This window comes from Kryptolebias marmoratus, linkage group LG21, assembly GCF_001649575.2.
Source record: "Kryptolebias marmoratus isolate JLee-2015 linkage group LG21, ASM164957v2, whole genome shotgun sequence".
Taxonomy (NCBI): domain Eukaryota; kingdom Metazoa; phylum Chordata; class Actinopteri; order Cyprinodontiformes; family Rivulidae; genus Kryptolebias; species Kryptolebias marmoratus.
In genome coordinates, this window is record NC_051450.1 from 14,883,720 (window position 1) to 14,905,330 (window position 21,611).

General features: G+C 40.3%; 1 protein-coding gene across 2 annotated transcripts in view; it reads left to right on the forward strand.

Annotated features, from left to right (window-relative positions):
- dipk2ab (divergent protein kinase domain 2Ab) overlaps positions 1-8,562 on the forward strand; it is a 24,835-nt gene extending 16,273 nt beyond the window's left edge. For both annotated transcript variants that reach the window (XM_025003863.2, XM_017406291.3), the window contains 2 exons: positions 2,657-2,960; positions 5,946-8,562. In XM_025003863.2, coding sequence (XP_024859631.1) covers positions 2,657-2,960; positions 5,946-6,292 — 651 coding nt within the window. In that variant the 3' untranslated portion in view covers positions 6,293-8,562. The remainder of the gene's footprint in view (positions 1-2,656; positions 2,961-5,945) is intronic.
- The last annotated feature ends 13,049 nt before the right edge of the window (positions 8,563-21,611 follow it).

A 21,611-nucleotide genomic window follows, 5' to 3' on the forward strand; every position in this document is an offset into this window, starting at 1 on the left:
CCCCCCCCCCCCCCCCCAATCTGCCGCCGCTCTACTTTTGCTCCGACTCAGGCCTGCAGTCTGACAACAAAGAGGGAGACGTGTTTAGCAGGCAGGTCTTCACTGGTTTATTCCTCCTGTCTGCTGAAGCGAAGAAGTGAAAGACGCTCTGTTTGTCTCTCCTGTTTGCAGTCTTCATCATTTTCTCTCCTCTCCTCGTTTGTGCCCCCCCTTCCCCCTAGCCACCTTCCACTCATCTGCCCATCTGCCCTGCAGGGGTGAAAAAGGCAGGTTGGTGTTTTATAAAACTGTTACAGCCATAACGTCAGATGGGCTAAGTTTGCTTAACAATGCCAGGAGCAGCATAGATTTGCAGCAACAGAAAGGAGAGTAAGGCTTGAATTTGGGTCAAAGGGAGGTAGGTGGGCCTAATGGGGATGCACCAACTGATCCAGTGTCTGCTTAATCGTTCTATTCCAACTTCAGAAATTAGAAAGCCATTTTAGATATTTAGCCTATTAAGTCTCTAATCCTAAAATCTCTAATGCATTAATGCCTATTGGCTAGCTATATCTCATAGTCTGGGATTTATTTCTATCCAGCCACTGTTTGGAAGTGCAGTCCATCCACCGTTCCCCCCTTTTTAAACGTGTCTAATTTCTCAAAATCTATACCCTCCAAAGTTTCCTGCATCTGAAAATGTAGAAGAAGGGTAATGAGATGATTTTAAAAAAAGTTTTTGAATGAGTCATTGACAAGTTTAAGAATGGCAGACACAGACAGACAGGCTGCGGGAAGCAAGCTCTGCTTTGTGGACAGACTTCCGTCTTGCCTGCAATTGATTAGGTCACCTCAGGGAAACAGATTCAACCAAAACTGCATGCAGCTCACTGTACCCCCCTTTAAAACCAACTGAAGGAAGAGAGTTATGGATTACTATATAAACAAGTGACACACTGTCAAAGGTTGTTGGGGGGGTTATGTTTTTTTTTCTGTCTTGATTTGATTTGTTCTGACTCACTGCTGCATAAACATGCTAATTTTCAAGTGGCTCTTATAAGGCTTATTTTGTCTTTACTTGGAATTGAATTTAGTTTGTTGCACAGCATATTTTAAGGATTACTTAAAATGAAATCCCTCAACAATAGTTCACGATGCACAAGTGAACGAGCAAATTTCTGGACATTCAGCTGTTTGCCAAACAATGGGTTGTTTAGCCCTCACTTTTACTTAGATTCATTGTTTATATGGTGGGGGGTCCAGTTGGAGATGCAGCCCCTACGTGGCCAGAGAAGAGTGTTGGAGAAGGTGGTTAACACATATGTCTGTAAATAATTTGTATTCCATTAAAGTTTGAAGAAGTTTGGCAGTCATGCATATTTAACCTCCACCCTCTCAACAGAAATTGAAAGCTGGTAAAATATTGAATTACCAAGAGGGCAGAGTGGGACGCTACAGTCATAATAGTTCACACCTTCCCTGCAGTGTTGTAGGATTTTTTCTTTGCAATGTTCCTGATGAGGCTGGCTTTCAGAGAGGTAGTGCACCTGAGGCTGCTGGGGAAACACGAGCGCTCCTGCTTGTCTGTCTGCATCTCGTTGTCGGCTGTCTGCCAGAAATGGCAGCCCCGAAGAAATTTGTTACATAGAAATTGTGGGCTGTCATTAAGCCAGCATATGGCAGGTGTTTATTATAAAAGATAGCGGGGCCCTCGCAGAGGGTTTATTTTATATGATGAGAACATCTTATCATTTGCATCTGCAGAAAAGTTGTATTTGTTCTGTCATTTCCCATTGATTTATTCAGCCTTTGTAACAGCTTGTGACAATAAAATGGACTTAAAGGTAAATCCAGGAAAGGTGGGAAAGAACAGCCTGCAGCATTTGCAAAATGCAGCTGTTTTATAAAAGTTTGCATCTCTTGTCTGTATTTGCATATATAGATGTTACTACTTGACTTTGAGTGATTGCAGAAGATTACTGAAATGAGCTTGTTTCTGTTTAACCTAAGTAAATGTGGGGGAAAAAAACCCTGGAGAGATTAAGTCATTGTGAAGCTGCAGTGATAGCACTTGCCTCTAGTGGTTTTATCTTGGCATTATTAATCAGTTTTAACCTATAATATGCAGTGATTTCTTGTCAGTCTGCCCAAACTGCATTAACCCGGTTAGCCAGCACCACAAAACAGTCAAAACGCCTCACTGTTGGATCACAACACATGAGGCTTTCCTGCTAACTGCTGCTGCCACAAATCACCTCCTATCAGTTCTCTGGAACCACTGAGTATAGCAGCGAACATCAGCTCACAGCTGTAGGGCTTAAGCACAAACTGGCTCTTTGCTTTTATTAAATTTAATCCGTTCTACCCCAAGCTGGCTCTGTTTCACATGATTCTTTGGCAGATTTTCAGCTATTGTGCTTAGAATTGTAAATCAAAAATTACCTAAGGCTGCACCCAGTATCTTTGGGTTTTGTGTCTGGGATTCTTTCTTCTTTCATCTCTCTCTCTGCATTCAAAAACTTATTGCAGTACAAATTAAAGAAATGTTTTCTGTCACTGCGAAGGTTCTTTCTATTCATGTGTTAGAATTTGCTTTTCAAAGTCACCAGTGTATTTATTTTATCCACCAACTTCGTTACGCAGCCTGACTTCTTTTTATCCACGTTTTCCTTCCCAGAGCTTTCCATCAGATGAAGGGTGGCCGTTTGCCAAGTACCTGGGAGCATGTGGGCGCATGGTAGCTGTTAACTACGTGGGCGAGGAGCTGTGGAGCTACTACAATGCACCGTGGGAGAAGAGAGTGGACTTGGCACGGCAGCTGATGGACATTGCCGAGCAGCTCACCAACAATGACTTTGACTTTGCCCTGTACCTGCTAGATGTCAGCTTTGATAACTTTGCAGTCGGCCCCCGTGATGGGAAAGTCATCATTGTCGACGCCGAAAACGTTCTGGTGGCAGACAAAAGGCTGATAAAGCAAAGTGAGTGCCGATGTCTTATCAATTCTTTATCACAAATGCTCTGTGTCCCTGTCTGTGTAAGCCATTTTCTTTTAGAGTTCCTCAATTATCCACGACATTTCTGTGTCGCATCCTTAAATTTTAAACAGTGGTTCTTGTACCAAGGTGGGAATGTTTGAATCGGTGTCATTAGTTAGTTAAAAGAAAATTTGTAATTGTAGTTTACTTGTGACACGACGACTTGTCCAGTTGTTGTTGTTCTGTTTTGTTTATCGGACTGACTCAACATTGACCACAGTTTGGGTTTTCTAGAAATGAGGCAGTGACTAGGGTTTAACGAACGGCCTCTAGGGACTCGCAGCTACAGGCACATTTGCATATGCTGGAAGTCTCTTCTCTTCTAAGAATATACACTTCCAGCACCCCTTCTGCCTCTAACACTCCGTCCCCTTCAAAGCAAAGATTGTTCAGATAACGAGCCATCTCTGCTGCCCTAGTTTTTTGCTTCTCAGAATAAACCTCGTAACAAGGTCCAAGGAAGCTATATATCACACACTGTTTTCCTCCCTTCAGTCCCTCTTCCAGTGGCCACTTCAGAGAGAGAGCAACGACCACCTCGTCGGGCCCTTAGATTTGTCCTCCTCTCGCAGAAATCCTATTAAAGTGATAAACTGTGGTGTTTCTAGGTGCTGAAGTTTCACCACTGTGCTTCGTGACAGATATGAACTTCTGTTTGTATGCGAAAGGGATTGTGTGTGGGTACTTTTTTTTTTTATTATTTGTAAGAGACATATTGTGATGAATTTATCTTGAGATATAGTGGAGTTTTGCCAAATTACAAGATCTGACAACAGAGAAGCGCAAAGTGGTGTACATGTCAAGTTACTCCAGCATGTCTGTTTTTTTTTGTTTTGTTTTTTTTTCCCCCCATGAATCTGTGCTTCATTTCCTATGTGATTACGTTAGTGTGTGTAGTGCCATGCTCAGAAGCGTGCCCATTTATTTTATTGCCAAAAGCTGCAATTTTCCACCCCGTCACTGAAATCCTTTGCCAGTCCTGAAGCACAATCCAGGTTGAGACTCCTCCCTTTGTCTGGCAGAGACATTTAGAGCCTGACAACTCAAGCTGCTTACCCTGGCCTTTCAGAGTATAAGCCTCGAGTTTATTCGCTTCCTGCGCGTTTGTGTGCCTCGGATCTGTTTGTGTGTCTGCCAAGTGCCGCGACGCAGCAGGAAGAAGAGGGATCATGGCGGTAATGAGTATTACTAGGTCATGGCCATGCCTTGAACAGCAGTAGGAAACAAGCGCGGCAACTTCCCAAGGCTCCTCAAACGGAGAATCCAATCCTGACAATTAGAGGCTGAGATTGAAAACGAGCAGAAATGCGATGGGAAAGTCGTCGTTCTGAACTGAAGCCAAATGATTTGCAAATCAAATATGTGCAGTCCCAACATCTTATTAGGATCATCCATATGAATGCAAAAGTTTCCAGGGAGAGATAAATCCTGTTCAAGTTGAGCTGTGCCCTTTGTTTGCACAGTCCAGTGGTATTTAAAAAAAAAAAAAAGCCAGTCCTCATCAGTGAGTTTATCCGGTTTCTTCCACTGTAATACAAATGTAAGTTATTCTTTCACCCCGACATGATCACACACATATGCAAATACGCATGCTGCCACTCTTCCTCTTGTATTCAGTGAACCACTCCAACACCAGCATGCATCTTAAAACTGACTTGGGCTTTTTGAATTTCAACAGTAAGACTATGCTAACAAGCATTTCAGGCCCAGTGTCCCTTCTCTGTGTAGCCTTGTGAAGGCAGAGGAGTGAGGGGAATGCATACAAGTCCAATCAGAGCTCCTTAACATGGAAGGTACCGGATACGCAGGACACAAGTGAGACTAGGCAGTCCTGCCTCGTCTCCTGCTCTGCTCATTTGAATTGAAAATGATTTAGTTTGCTTTGGAAACGTTCTAGCATGTTTATACCCAAACCTGCAGGAGGAAAATAAATAGACCTTATAACTTTCTTTCAACTTTTAGTGGAGTCTCAAATTACTTTTTTTTTTTTTTTTTTTTTTATTCTGCTTTTGCTGCGCTCATCTTTGTCCTTGAGTTTGAACCTATTCCTCCCTTCCCCTTTTTCTTTTTAGGCGCTCTGACTGCCGTGTGTATTCTTGTGTGGGTGTAATTTTCGTGACTGTTCGTCAGTGTGAGTGGGGGGAAAAAGAACAGGACACCCTCCCGATGCCATCTGTCAATCAGTGCCGAGGTGTGATGCACAACCAGCTCCGAAGCATTAATTGCTTTCACCTCACCTTGCTGCTTTTTCGCGTACATCTCTATATGTGTTTGTGTGCTCTTGTGGCACACGGATAGATCCATCTTCATCACATCCACTGATTGAGGTTGATGTGCCCCTCCTCTTAGGGGAGCCCACAGTGGGGCCCCTCACTAACAGGCCAACGCTGGATGTTTGATTGAGTTGTTCTGATGAGCCAGAAGAGAAGTGCATTACTACGCTGATACACTGATTATGTGTTTGCATCCTCTGGGTTCACCCCCTACCCTCCGTCTCCCTACAGTGTTATTGATCTGCATTTAATGCACAAACCAATAGCTCTCTCTCATCATTCCAGTTTTTTTTTTTCCTTCTTTTTTTTTTATTGCCTCCCTCGTTTCCCAACCCAATCCTCTAAGGAGGAAAAAAACAAGAGAATGAAATGAGCTGGAGAAAGAATTTTATTTGCTCGGTATATCAAGAAAGGGGTTCATTTCTGTCAAATGAAACAGTAGATCGTTGTTTGGCTGTGAGCTTTGGAAAAGTATTTTCTCTCAGCGGCCGTAGACTGTCAAAAGCGTTGCGTTGGTCCTGTCAGCTGCTGGGAACGTTGATTTCTTCAGGAAAAATTAGTTTAAACTGTTCAAAAAAAATTTTCTTGTTAGTTTGATACAGCAAAATAGTTTGTGACAAGTTTTTGATTTACTTTTGTCTTTGTCCACCTGCAGACAAGCCAGAGAACTACGACGTGTGGTACGAGAGCCATTTCGAGGAGTGTGACAGGGAGGCCTGCCTGTCGTTTTCAAAGGACTCGCTTTGTTCCAGGGTCACTGTGGACCACAATTACTATGCTGTGTGTCAGAACCTGCTGTCGAGATACGCTACGTGGCGGGGCACCACTGGAGGACTCCTCCACGACCCGCCTTCCCATGTAGCCAAAGATGGACATCTCGAGTCTCTGCTGGATGAGTGCACCAAACCCAAAAAGCGCTACGGCCGCTTTCAGGCGGCTAGGGAACTGCGTGAATACCTCACACGGCTTGCCGCCGCCTCCTCCTCCGCCATGGCCAGGTAATGCATGGAGTTGGCGTTAGCCTGACGCACTTAGACTGGATTTTTGTACTCTTTATCCCCAGACTCCTGAGATCCTGGTTCATGTACATGATGTCATTTGCTGCCTTTGTGCACTGGAGCAAGAGGGTGCCGGGTCTTGCATCATGAAGTGTGAGACTCAAACTTCAAAGCAGATTTGTTAAAGCTCTACCTTTTTACCATGACTTTGCTCCTTTGTGTAAGAAGGGTACGGCACTAGAAAAATTCCTGCTCGAGCCAGAAAAGGAGAGTTGATGGAGTAACCTTTTGGCTCCGAGGGTGGGCTGCCTCCTTGAGGTCTGAGATTAGAAAGGGCTCTGCTAAACGCATCCCTCACTGGAGTCAGGCTAACGTAAACCCGCAGCATCCAAGCAGCAGCAGCAGCAACATGACCCAGCCCCGATGATGTCTGTCAGAACATTTCTAATTTAAAACAATAAACCTTAACACGTTTCAAATTTACTCAAGATTTCTTTAGTTTTTGATTGTTTATTTTTTTTCATGTTTTTGCTGTTCAGGGCTCAATTTAAGTTAGTTGTGCTGTGCACATTTTTTTTTCTTTTTTTTTTTTGCTGTGCCATGGCTTTTTTGTTGTTATTCTTTTCTGTAGCATTGCTGCCTGGAAGGTGGAAGTAGCATGAATCTCCTGCTGTGGGGCGGCAGGAAAGGCCGGGCTAGAGCAGGTGGGGAGTAAAAGCAGGGGGTTGGGGGTTTAAATTTCACACAGGAGAGAAAGCAAACCCTTGACAATTACACAAGTCTAATTTCAAATCAATCACTCAGTTTCCAGGTTTCAAGACTGTGGCAATCATATTTTTGTGTATGTGTGTGTGTGTGTTTTTTTTTTTTTATTACTTTAATAGAAACTAGAAATGGCAAGACAGCTGCTCATGGGGAAAAAGTAGGCGATAATTGGACTTTGGCGGTCCCTTAATGCAGATGTGCCTATACCAAAGAGGCTGTTTGTAATAAGAACTCCAGAGTTTACACACTTTTCTCTCCAGTCGTTTCCCACTAGAGTTCTACAAAAGGAACACAGTTTTCTTTTTTTTTTATGAGCTGACAAACTTGGGTACTGATATTCTCTCCCCAAAGAACCAAATCCAGGGGTATCTGAAACAAAAATAGCCATAGTTAAATTAAACTTCTTGCTTCGTCAGCTTGCAGCAGAATTGATAAATGACCAGTTCACATTTTTCCTTTGACGGTGATGTAAAAATACTTCTTTTTTTTTTTATTATTTAAAAAGAAAAAAGTGATTCTTACGAGATAAAAACCCCTTCATTGTGCTGCCCCCACAGAGCCCCATTCTATTTAAATACCAGTAATTGATAAATGAATGCTATTGTCCAACTCTTCCCACTGCTGCTGAGTGCAATAAGCTCTGTCAGGTCGATAAATGAAAAGGGAAGGAAGATCTCTATAAATGACTTTCGTACACCAGAAAGCGGATTCTGACCTGCGCTTTTTTTTTTTTCGCAGCCCAGAAATTTCCGTTCAATATTTAAACACTCAGCACCACTTAGAGTTTGGGCTGATTTTACACTCAGTGGACCAACAAATTAAAGCATAATAACAAATACATGCTCATTTTGCTGATAGTTTATGAGACGTTTTCCTTCAATAACTTGAAAATAACTAGTCCGTCTCTGGCTTCATGTGTTTATTTTGTTTTGATTTTATTTTATTTTATTGTAATTCAGGTAGTTTGACGTTGTGAATAAGATGCTAAATGACAAGTGAAGATTTGTGTAATGCAAACCATAATAAGGCAGGCCAATAATTAAGTGAATATGAGCCACTGCATTCAATAGGGAAATTGGAAAGCACATCAGCTGCTTTATTTTTATTCTTTATTTTCTGTTTTTTTCTTTGTTTTTTCCAGCATTCAGCTTGACCCGTAAGGCTGATCTGACCCTTGTCAGTTAGGAAAAGCAATAAAAACAATGTTTGGCTAATGGAGTTCGTCTGTCGAAATCCTTAAACTTCATTTGTTGTCGGATGTACTTTTGTTCCGCCCCTGGTCAGATGTATTTCAGTACGGAGGACAGCCAACCTCGAGGGATTTGTTCATGCGTAACTAACTGTCCACTTTTGTACTGTAATTTTCTTTAAGTATTATATCAGCATTGTCTGATTTTTCCTGTGCCTTTCATTCAAAAGTTGTATTTACAACTTTTAGTGGGTTTAAATATTAAAATAAATGAAGAAATCTATATATATCTATCTATATATATAGATCTATACCTATGATTCGTGTGGACTCTTCTTGATTCTGTCCTAATCTTTTTGAGAAACATTTTTGCTTACATTTCAGATTGCTCTGATATATTTTTATTCCCTAAAATTTGATTCACAGCTGGATGTCAATGTTGGCCGAGTCCTGTTTTTGTTTGTTTTGATTTTTCCTTATCTTCTTTCTTCAAATCAGAAGGAAAGATGAGGATACGAGGGAGCCCGAGCGTCCTTTTGTCAAGCTCTCCGCTCAGCCGGGATGCAAGTCCTTCTCTTTTATCCATTTGATGATTTATTGGAATATCTTTACGTGACGATTTGATTAAATTTAACAAACGAACCGTTCAGCAAAGCTTCACTTTGGAAGACTCAAGACAAACATATCAGCGTGCACATACAGGAATTCATACACACTAAATTAGTGTGTGTGCATTGTATTTTTCTGGTGTGTGTGGAGGGTTGTTTTTGCAAGGATCTCTTGGTATGTCTTGAGCTAGTTCATGCTTGTAGCATAAAAGCCTGCAGCGGAGCAAAGTACTGTTTAAGCCAGAACCAAAATTAGAAGCTACATCACTGACACTCGTTGCCACTCTTCCATATTTTATTTATTTTTTCCTTCTCCACAATCATTCCTCCACCTATTCCTGTCCTGCCGCCTGTAATTGCGCTTCCCTTTGATACGCCCACTGGTTTGTGCACGGAGCTGATGTCACGCTCATTGTGGCGAAGAGCCGTTGAGGCCCCTGCCCCCGACTGACGAATGGCTCCAGGGTTGGTTCGACTGGAAGAAAACACCACGGAAAACGAATGGGGCACCAGGCGCTCGACTTTAATAAACAGGCTTAAATAAACATGAGGAGGCCATTTCCAGGCACGGCCACCAGGGACTTTTCCTCCATCGAACACGGAGAGGAAGAATTTGGAACAGTTGGTAGGAAAAAGAAAACGAAACGAGCATTACATTTGCAGGGCAGGAGTATCTGGTAATTGCGGCAAATAGAACTCTATAAATTTTCTCCCTGCACCATCCAATTTGCTTCAAGTGAGTTTCCCTTCACAAATTGCAGTCAAAACTGGAAAAAGTAAGCAACTCATTGTGGTTTGCAACTTTTACCCTATACGCAAATTGTAACTCATCTTATAGAAGGGGGGGCTGGAAATAAACTGCCTACCTTTGCCATATCCAGAGAGTTTTACCTCAAATCCACGGCGTCCTGAAATCTACCCCCGACTTTCAGCTTATCAGTCAGAAAATGCAGAAGTGCAAAGTAATACGTAGTGTTCAGCAGGTATCTGAATCTCTACACAACTTTAGCCTCGCCTGTCGTATTACAAACCCAGGAAACTGATATCTTATTCAGGTCATCAGCTGAATGAAAGAAAGGAGGGGAAAGACTGTGAGAACAGCCATATGTTTGATTACAGCTATAAAATGGGATGAGAAATGGGAAAAACACCCTAAAGTTTTCTGATTGTTGTTGCTTGGCTAAAGTGATGTAAAGTCTATTTCATGCTCCGGCAAGCCTTAGGGACAGGCGGCCATTTTTAGAACCAGAACGACCCATATTTCTCTCTTTTTTTTCCTGTTGTTGTTGGAGGGGTTGAAGGGGAAGATTGGTGAGTGTTATGAATAACGGTGTGTGAAGCAGAGTGTCAGCGCACTCACCCGTGTGCACGCAGCCTGTTGTTTTGGCGGGTGGGGGGGCTTCTCCGGGTCTGGCTGAGCCTCAGGAGAACACAGAATCTTTGTGAGCGCCTCCTGGAAAATCATCACTAATGCAACACAGGAGTTGCTAGAAGCGATGCTCCTGTCGGGCTGCTTACATGGCTTCAACATGTTTACGTCGCTCTCACATCTATTATGCCTCGTTTAGAAGTCGCTCTGGTGCTTTATTTAAAAAAAAAGAAAAAAAAAAGGCTGTGCCTCACTTCAGCCCAAAGTAAAAAAGCCACGTGATTATCTTGTTGTTTGCAAGCTTGATGAGGAGCAAAAAGAAGCGTCATGGGAATCAGAATTGCTTCGACTTGAAGGTAATTTGGTTTCAGTTTGATGTCTTCTTTAAAGACAACTTGGCACCAGATGCACCTTCAAGACAAAAAAGAGCTGAGTGTTCAAACGGAGTATTCCACTGCGGCCTAAAAACTGCACAGCGTTACAGCACGGGATGAATTTCCAAAACCGAACAAAGGGCAAGTAAATTTCACGACAGAAAAAGAAGCCATGAGATTTAAACAAACAACAGCACAGACAGGAAAATAGAAACAGAGCATGACATTTTAGAAAACTATTTTACATTTTAAAAACAGCAAAACGGAAAACACATTTTGCAGAATCATAAGAATGATAGATCGCATTATTTCATCTCTGTGTGTCTGTCTGTTATCAAAATATCTCATGAACCACAAAGTAGATTTTAATAAAAGTCAGAAATTAACCATTAGTTTTATATCTACAGCTGATTAATCTTTGGAGCCAACCTGATTGAAGATGACTGCCACAGCTAATTGGACCATAGTAAGCGGTCAATTTTACAGATATTGAGCTAAAACAGATCACCAGAGATGTTTTGCTTTAAGTTTTGGCATGCAAGATGGCGGAGAACATGCTTTCCTTCAAGATAAGCTGGTTTTATTTTGTATTTTTTTTCTAATATTTGTTTTATGTGATGTTTTGTTTCTAAAAACTGCTGATCAGGGTGAGCCACAGCACCTAAACTACTTTGTGCCGGGCGATGCCATCATTGCAGTATTCAAAAAATACGATAATTGCACATTTCTCGTGCAGGTCAAGATGATATGAACTTTCATTTGTAGACCAGGTGCTGCACAATCCCCTGTTCTCACTCCGTTTTCTGAACTGCGAAGTTGAGGCAAAGCTAAACCAAGTGAATTACCCACACCTGAATGCCAGATAACATTATGTCAGCTATTGAAGAGGTCTTGCTATGAAAGGTAAAAAAGAAAAAAACACTTCAGACAAGCAGCAGAGCTTCAATTATGTGTCCAAACAAAAAATTAAAAAGAAAAAACAATTATGCAATCTGACAAAAAGAACTAAATGCTAAGTCATTACAACACAGGTTTGCTGGAACAATCTGAGTTTAGTAATAGAGATCATAGGTTGACTAAGGCAAAGAGGGATCTCAAAAAGTGCAAATTTGCATGCAGTGTGTTCCGACTCAAAGAGGCTGTTCAGATTGTTTTTTACACATCTGTTGCGAATTAATTTCGGGTGATTTGACTGCAAGTGGTCAGCTCTGTTCACATTTGGTGGCGAATCGTGCACCCCAAAACGATTTGCAATTGGATATGAATTACCCCGCTCTGTATGCAAAAACACACACGGCCACGTCGCCCAGACGGCTGTCAGGGAGCAACAAACAGGACATAAGCAGGTCTGCTGATGCTTTGGTAATAACGACAACACATCCAGACATCTGAACCATATTATGATTTTGACATTAACACGGTTCAGAGCTATTAGAGTTGCATTTTTTGTACTTATCTCTTGATTAGCTCAATTACCTAACAGATGCAATGTAAGAGGACAAAAAGGCGCATACAGTATAAAGTGATTAGCATCTTCACAGAGCTCTGTGTCAGAACAGACTGACGATTTTCACCTGTAAAAATCCACAGAGCGCCAACAGCTGTCAGTGGTTCTCTGCACAGCTTTACCGTGAATTTAACATCAGCTCTGTGTTTATTAGGTGACTATGATGCAACATGACACGGCTCAGGCTGTTGTCCTCAAACTGACACAGCACATTATAGCATACAGTGACCACGGCGGGTCCAAAAATAATCAGAGCAAGCATGAAACCAAAGTAAAACTCCACTAAAAAAACTACATAAAAACAAATTCATATATATATGTTCAGAATATTTCCAAGAATTGTCATTTAAATACTGTTAATCAGTTGGCAGCTGAGCAGATTTTTAATTTTTTTTATTTTTTAACCCTTAAATGTTCACTGTGGTCACGTCAGTTCAGATCTTGGCTCAGGACAGATTGTGTTCAGACTGCCAAATGTATGCGGATAAAAGGGGTCCAGACCACTTCTGAAGGTGGTCTGAGGTAAAATGTTTTTAATGCACACTGAGGGAGTTTAGCTCTTCGATCACAATCAGATAACTAAAAGTCATTTTAAATGACAGGTATGATCAAACTCAGTGTTAAATATGTGATTGTGAATCAATACATTCTAAATCATTTGTCCTTGAATTCAATCGCCTACTTGCTTCATATTCTGACCAGCCATCTTAACTTTCATTTGTTTTGCTTTTTTTTTCATTACCTTTGAAATCTACGCTCACAATCGATCTTGTGTCTCATTCGTGATGCCTCCAACCTGAAGACAAACAAGATGGCGCCATGCTGCGACTCTCTATCCTTACTAGGGAAGAGGTCACGGGCGCTATCGGAGGTCTCATCTACCAAGAGAACAGCGTGGTTGCAATCCTATTACCCACCCGTACAGCAGTTTAGCTGCATATAATCGTCTCCTTTGGGGGTGGGGGTTCTTAGATAGATGAGGATCACTAAACCCCCCCCCCATCTCCCTGGGCGCATTAGTTGACACCCTGGGTGGTCATTAGAAACATCATTTTCTCAGCAAACTCGCTTATCCAGGCTTTTATTTATCCTTGCTAACGACAAAATATTAGCCGCTGTATTAGATCAACATCAGTGGTCTAGATTGACAACGGCGCCAATCACACGTTTGAACTCAGTGAATCAAACTCTGTCGTTCACATCTATTTATTTTTTTCCTCATACGTTTTTTTTTTTCAAGCCAACTACAGGGAAGCTGTGCTAGGATTTTCCCTTATTTATTTATTTTATTTTTTATTTTTTGCAAATCTTATCGCTTGCCATATGGTCTGCTGTGACTCGAGCAAGATGTAATAAGCATTTAGCAAGTCGGAGACGACACTAGGTGGCATTTTCACTGATTGTGATAACTGTTTGCAGTTCCACCGGAGAGGCAGGGTGCATAATGTCAGCAGGGAGGGAACGCTACCGCAGCCGCAACAACACAAACTAAGATAAGACACTTCAAACATCTCTCCGCTGCATGGATAGAAAATCCTATAATCCATTATAGTGTTAGGCCCATTTCTTGCCCTTCGCCGGTCTAAAATAAGGTGTCCTCCAGAGAATGGTGAGGACAGCACATCTGACATGGAGGCCCCTCGGACTGAGGTCCCCACTCTCTGTGGGATAAATTTACTCCTCTGTGACCTCACCAGGCATCTCCGCCGCGGCTGTGAAAAGCAGCGCTAAAACCCTTGGAGCTTTTCACGTTCGCCCCGCAGGCAGAGGCACAACTGCAGACCGACACACTCCAGAGGCGTCCATCACTTAGTGACACTTGAGTGGACAAAATGAAGCATTTTCTCCTCTGTCTGTCTGCCTCACTGAGTGACACGAGGCTAAAGCTGATAACCCGATGGGAACGTTTTTCACCTGGATTATGTTCTGCTTGTTGACTTTTCCAGGTGAGCTCGAAACGGGGGCTCGGTAATGGACAGGTGCAAATATCCTGGGTAAAACTCACCATTTTTTTCACCTTGCGGATGTTGTTCTGCCGGATTCTGTCAAGTTTCTTTTTAGGAGGGCTTGATGTTACACTCATTGAGTAGCTTAATAACCCCCCAGCTCATATACATAATCAAAATAAGGAGGCATTATGGAATCAACTGTAAATGAAGACAAAAAATTCAGAACAATCTTTTTTCAAACTTCTAAAAATTAAAGAGAAGAGAGCCAAATTGATTGCTGCAATCACAATCCAAAGACAACTGGTATATGGGAGCACAATTATGGATTTGCAGTGAACGTTTTGTAAAATATATGGTAAAATTTGAAGTCAAAATGACTGTTTTGCAATATTTTGACCAATCATTGACTAGATCAGGGTAGGCAACCCTGGTCCTTGAGAGCCACTATCCTGTATATTTTCCTTGTTTCCCTGCTTCAACACACCTGATTCAGTAGTTAAATTACCTCTTTATGTCCTGCAGAAGCCTGTTAATGACACACTGATTCAAATAAGGTGTGTTGGAGCAGAGAAACAAGTAAAACATGCACGATAGTGGCTCTCCAGGACCAGGACCTTAATATAAAGAACAGGGACAGGAGAGCTTTAACTCTTTTTCTAATGCAGCAAAACGCTCAGGTCTGACTGTAAGACAAGAATCTGTTGTAAAGTAAAATGCACAGAAAAGTAAATAAAAGTTGATTTTAATTCCATTTATTTGTCATTTTTATGCATAATTATTTTAATAAAAAATAATTGTGTTTCATACACTCATTGTCAGTTACCGTTACTCAAAGGTTTCATCTTTCAGCTTTGGAAGCGACACGCAACGGTCGAGCAATCAGGCGACAAACATCCATCATTATGGTCGATGTGAGCTATGAGTTGAATTTATTTACTTTAGTTTTTTATTAATGCTGCACATGTTTCTACTCAAATCAGACAATGATACAGGGGTGCAAACACAACTGAGCTAACACATTCTATGCATAGAGTAGTTGTTTTGTTAGTTTATTTTTTTTCCCAAATAAAGAATTACGAATTCTTCACATTCACCCTCACTGTGTGCACCATCAATTGGCATCCCCCCCACACACTTTGACAGGTAACAGAATGGACATCACAGTGCGTCATTGTCTGGGCGTTTGGCCTGCCTTGAAAAGAAACTCCTGGATAATATTTTGAAAAGCAAAATAACCATTCAGGAGCTGTCATGTCCATCTGCCGGGGTCAGACCCGCGGCTATTAAAGGCAGCCCTGCTCTTTTCTCTGGCCCCCCCATCTGCCCACTTGCAAGTGTGCGTGGAGAGCTAGATGCAACACAGATGTGAACTAGCATGTAGTGCACGTTTGTGCTACGGCACTATGCTGACAGAGTTCTCAAACAGCTCTGTTAGTGCCCCACAGAGGGATTCGCCAGCCGTCAAAGCAGCCAACAAGGAAAGACAGACAATTATTTCCACAGTTTCCCTACTCAGCTGCTGCTGCACAGAGATCGGCGCTTGCATGTGCAAGCAGATCACTCCAGAGAAAGTGCCTCATAAGCAATTCAAAGCTGTCGTTGGAATACTAAGACATAATGCACGCGGGCCTACAGCAGGCTGGACGGCAATTTGTTGAGTAGTTACGGTGTTCGACTGCCAAGAAGAAGGTGGCAGGAGTGCGTGAGAGGCTGAAAGGAGGAGGGTGTGAGTGTGGGGGTGCATCTGCATGTTGAGGCAAAACAAGACCCGTTTTTTTCCCTGCCAGTAGTCTACATTCACACACTGTCTACGAAGGTCCTGAGGTTTAAAATAAGGGACTGAATTACAAGCAAAAAGAAAAAAAAAACATCATGTCTTCAGATTTAAAAAGATAATAGAAACAAAAGATGACAAAAAGGACAATAAAAAAAAAATCAGAACGCTTCAAAAATCCCAATAGAACTGAAATAAACCCAACATTTAATACGTCACAGCATCGAAACCAGACAAACAAAATCATATTTGAAATGATTTAAAACAAAAACTTAAACACGGAGACAAAACAGTCAAAAGTAAATCACATCGTACACGTTTCAGAAACAAATAAAGCAAAACTAAAACTCCCACAAAAGCCCAATGTTCAAAATAGCAAAACAAATAAAAAATTGAAATGTCTTAGAAAACAAAACAAAAACAGGAACACATTTACAAAATAGTTGTTTCTTTTTATTATTATTATTATTATTATTAGCCGCTGTTGAAGTAAAGGTGACACAGTCATGTTTTGTGTGTTTGTTTGTTTGTAGTGTTAGCAAAATATCTCATGAAACATTCAGATCGTAATCATTAGATGCAGCTTTACAACTCATTAACTTTTGGAGTGAGTCCAAATCAGGATGGCTGCCAGAGCTAACTGACCTGAGAACACACATAAATGCCTGTAACTCAGCATATTGGACAGATATTGAGCTGAAACTCGGTGAGGTAGTAGCTGAGCATCCTTCCCAAACTATGCCAAACCTTTGCATTGACTGCTGGAGTCAACCCTGTTTGTCTGTTAGCAAAATATCTCATGAATCTATAAGTGTTTGTTCAAAGAATGCCAGGCCTTTAATTGATGTATGTTTTGAAAATGTTGTTTTGTGAAACTATCACCCCTCCAAAATGTAGCAAATATTTCTTGGTTTAGTCCTTTTATTCTGTTTTTCATTGTTTTCAAAAAGCTATTCTGCTTCTTTTTCTCTCGCCTTGTGTTTTTAGATGTGTTTTCATAATTGTTTCCAGTAATGGTGTTTTTACACGGACAAATAAGTGTATTATTCCCCAGAGGAGATTGCACATCAGGGCCACCGCGGAACCGCCTCCTGAATATTAATCCTCTCTGTAAATTGTTGCCTGTTCTAAGTGCTTATCTCTGCTATAATCTGAGCTCCTTCAGATCCAAACCGGCTCATTCTCCAGAGAGTGGATCAGACAGGAGTTAGGACAAAATGAGATTTGGGCACAGAAGAACAAAGTGCAAAAGCTCAACCTTGAAACGGCCACGCTGTATAAATTGGACCTTCACGAGCCAATCAGAAATTTTTCACTTACCTGAAGAAAATGGCAGGCGCTGAAAGTGACTGCAGACTAAAACGGCTAACTAGGGCTGTATAAGGTGATCCTCTGAGGTTTTTTATTGTAGACACAAACTGTTTGTAGTAAATCTGCTCTGATTGTGCTTTACTGTATGTGATAAATATGTTAAATGTCCCTTTTATTTATGGAAGCCAAGGCAGCACTTGCCTAATTATACAGGTGACATATTCGTTTTCAGCCTTCACGCCAAGATGTCCCACAATAAATCATGTGCCAAAACAACTTTCACAAATGACTTAATGTTCTCTCTGCTCACCTGATGAAGAAGTTCTAACATGAGATGTGAATATATAAATAAGAGGCAATTTAAATCACTTTGAGCCGACTAGTTTTTGAAGATGTAATTTAACGCGTGATTTTTATGCAAATTCCCCCATTGTGAAAAAGCAACCGGCGCAAACTGTTTGGTTCCACAGATCGACGAAAAAGCCGAAGCCAGACACAGCAGAGGCAAACTGGATGCAGGTGGGTGTAGCGACAATCCCAACTGTTTTAACTAAAACAAAACTAAGAGGCACTGCTGGGAGAGAAATCCATAAACCCTGACAGAACCAAAATCAAAGTGTAAAACAGAGCAGATGTAAGGCAAGACTGAGTCAAAAAAACAAAAGAAAACAATAAAAATCTGGAAATTAGACATAACAATGTTTTAGTTATAGGGAATTGAGACCTGGGTGTGAGGGGAAAAAAGGGGGTTAAATGAATGACAGAGTTTTAAACTGACCTTTTGGTCAAATCCTAAAATGAATGCAATCTCAGGTGATATTGGCGGCCATCTTAATATGGATTAACTCCAAAAGTTATAGCCATTTCTGTGTTTTCTAAGTTTGATTAGCTGTGGCAGCCATCTAGAGTTAGTTTGTTTCCAATCAGTTGTAGATGTGCATCAAAAGTTTCAATAAAATTTGCCCAGTGGTTCATGATTTTTTTTTTTATTATTATTTTTGGTGAAAGGACAGACAAACAAACACCCTTGCTGCTGAAAAGCAAAATGTGGGCAATAATGATGGCGATAAAGCCAACACTGAACTAAATGAACTTGGAAACCTCTACAGAAAATGATGATAACAAAAGAAATAAAAAAAGAAAACAGCAAAAATTTCAACCTCAACACCAAAAACCATGACCCCATCAGAGTGCTGCTTGCTGAATAAACTTCCCGTTTCTTCAGTAAATGTTTTGAGGACTCGTGTTTGAGTTTTATTTCAAAATAAATGTCCAAATTCATACATTTATCTCTTTTATAGATGAGCTTAAACATTAGCATGCTCAACTTAAGCCTGTGATTTAGTTGGACCAAACATTTATGGTCTAAAAAATCAGTTAGAAGTGCATATTCTCATTCTCTATTTTTCTTATTGACTTATGTGCTAAAAATGAGCATGCATGGCTTTATTATCTATTAAAATCATGCTTCTTGTTTGCTGTTTTGACTAAACAGGGAAGTGTTGACATCCATTCGTAGCTAAAAACAAAGGTGAAAATTAGGCTTGTGAATGTATACTGAGAGCTGTGCATACATTTATGTAACCGTGCTGTGAAAAGCTTTTTATTTCTTCTGTTTTGTTTTTTTCCACGTTGGGCCATGTTGAAATGAAGAGCTATTTCTCCCTTAATAAATGAAATGATATTTAAAAATCTGCATTTTGTATTTTCTCAGCTTATCTTTGTCTGATATTAACATTTGTTTGAATATCAGAAACATGTAAGTGTGACAGAAATACACAAACAGAGGAAATCTGGAAAGGGGTGAATACTTTTTCACAGCACTGGATGTTTTACCCAGAATGTCAAATCTTTGGTTTCAAAACCATATCCTATATATAAATAAAAAAAAAAATCAACACATAAAGAGGAAAAAAGTCAAAGAAAAGTCTTTATTTGAAACAACTTTCTTTATTAAACAAGGTTTCAAATGCTATATCAAGTTCTGAACTTATATTTTGCAGCAACTTTATCCACTTTTCTGAAAACTGAGTCGTTTTGACAAATTTCGGCTAAGACCCTGCGTTTATTTTTGAACTCAGGAAACACTGGTAAAAACTAAGACTGCGTCCGCTCACTTTATGAATAGCTCAATGAATCACCAAAACACCATCAGGACGCTAAATCTTTGCACTGAATTCCAAGTGAGGAGCAGTGTGAAACGGAAGAACACGGATTTCCCTTCGTTCTCCTTTAAAGGAAGATTTAAAATTTAAAATTCTCTAAAAGTACAGTTTTACACCCTTTGATAACCTAGTTAAAACTCCATAACAAATAAAATTCCACAAAATATGATAAACTGAAACCTTTAATTCGATATTTACATTTTTCCTATTTGACGACGCTGCTCTTTGGAGCAAAATATGCCTCTGCTCCTCATCCTTGCTTAATTATGGTCTCCTCTCAATCTAAAAAATGAATGCAGGCAGCCAAAACACCACATTCAAGGTTTAAAAATAGAAGCCCGCAAACCAGTGGGTGTTGTCAACAGTTCTTTCAATCTTGTCTATGTGAGACAACAAGCGAAACACAAAATATGGATGTTGTTTTGCACGGAATTTTAGAAGTCCTGTAAATATTATTATACAACACTGGTGAAGAAGTTGGCCTTGGTAGATATAGTTTAAATGCCTTTACTGGTTTATTTTTCAACTATAGGTTACCTATCAGGTACCATTGGTGGAAAAACTATTATATCAACTATTATTATTGCTTGCTGCCATAAAAGGTAGACAAATATGTAATTGTCTGTGTGTGTTTGCATTTGTCTGTCTGTTAACAAAATGTCTCTTGAACCATTTTAATGAAAAGCTTAGTTAGTCATATATAGACATGTATCAGCAGATTAATTTTCAGTCTACCCACTTAAAGATGGCTGTCTCAGCTAATCATTGTTGGCAAACACAAAGAAATACTCATTTTTGTAGCTATAAAGCTAAAATTGGGTGTGGTAGTAGCTGATAGTCATCCCCAACACATACTCTGAGAGCTAACAGATTGGTTAATATCCTTGTTTTAGACTTAAAGCAACAGAGGGTGCTATGCATTTTTCAAGGAATGCTACTTTTATTTAAAAATGCTTTTTAAATGTCTCCAAAAACAAGTAAATCCTGCTTCCAGAAGTCAACACTTTTGGGCTTCCAACAAATAGTCATATGTTATAAAATAAATACATCACAACTTCACAACACGGCAAAATTGTTTAAAAAAAAATGGATCCAAAAGCAAAATCTTTGTAAAAAAAAATTAAACACGGTCAATGGATTTAGGCTGTTTGTTTCTCCTCATTGGTTTTTAACTGTGTGGAACCACATGAAGGCCAAAACAACAAAACCAAACCAAAAATACAACAATCTGAAACCAGAAAAGTTTCCTAACTTGTCTGTATATTTACAAGCACATGCCACATTTACTTATACAGATTACCTCCCTAATGGTTTGAAAGACAGTACAAAATGGAAGGTAGTGCCTTTTTATGCTTCTGCTTTTACAGAGAACAGGTGTTCAAAAGGAGAATTTCTACTTCTGGGGATAAAACTGAGTATTCAAGTAGACTAATTAACATTACCCAAAAGGCTTTGATTCATCAAGAAATGCAGCATATAAAAGTGAAAATGTCTGCTACAATATTCTATAAAGTCCTACAAAACTCTGATTAATCTCTTGACTTGTTTAACAGAAAAAAAAAAAAAAACAACCTCAAGGATTCCTCCTACACACCGACAAGAAATATTTGGAGTCTTATAAATAAATTAAAGGTATTTCTTAAAAGTCACTCTTTACCGTATAATCAGGGACCGGTAGCTTTAATTAGAAGTGAGTCAGGGTCTATTAGGATGTTTTTACCTCTCCTGGTTCGGAGAAAAAAAATTAGCGGAGGACAGGAGAAGATGAAAACACTAAGCAGAATAAAAGTGCACACCGTTTTAGGAATATTTGAGTGTTGAATTTATTTTTAAATGTGCCTGTGAAGTGTAGACTCATTCTCTAACTCATGTAGAGCCCAATATGCTGCAGCTGTGGTTTAATTTCTACAGTGGTTTATCTCTCCTCCGTACGTACTTTCATGCATAATAGATGCTGAAAATGTTATTTATTTACACCCATGGTGGCTTTTTTCTTGAGGGGCGGATTCAGTTTACCTCTTGAATATTTGCTTGAGTGTGTTTCTGCATTAGGGCAGGTCTCAGAGTTGAGAATGAACAAGGACAATTGGCTGTCCTAACATTAAAAAACACAGAGAATTAAAGCCAAGATCCTCTTATAATGAAAGGGGACGGAGTTGTAGCTGACAGTGTGCACATTTTCACGCCACAGGAAGATCTTGTGGGATCTGTTAGCCGTTGAACTATGTGCTGAGCATGACTCTCAGCTACGGCCACAGCGGTTTTTAGCTTGCTCTCTTTAAAACTGGCTGAGTTGTCGCCATTTTTATGTT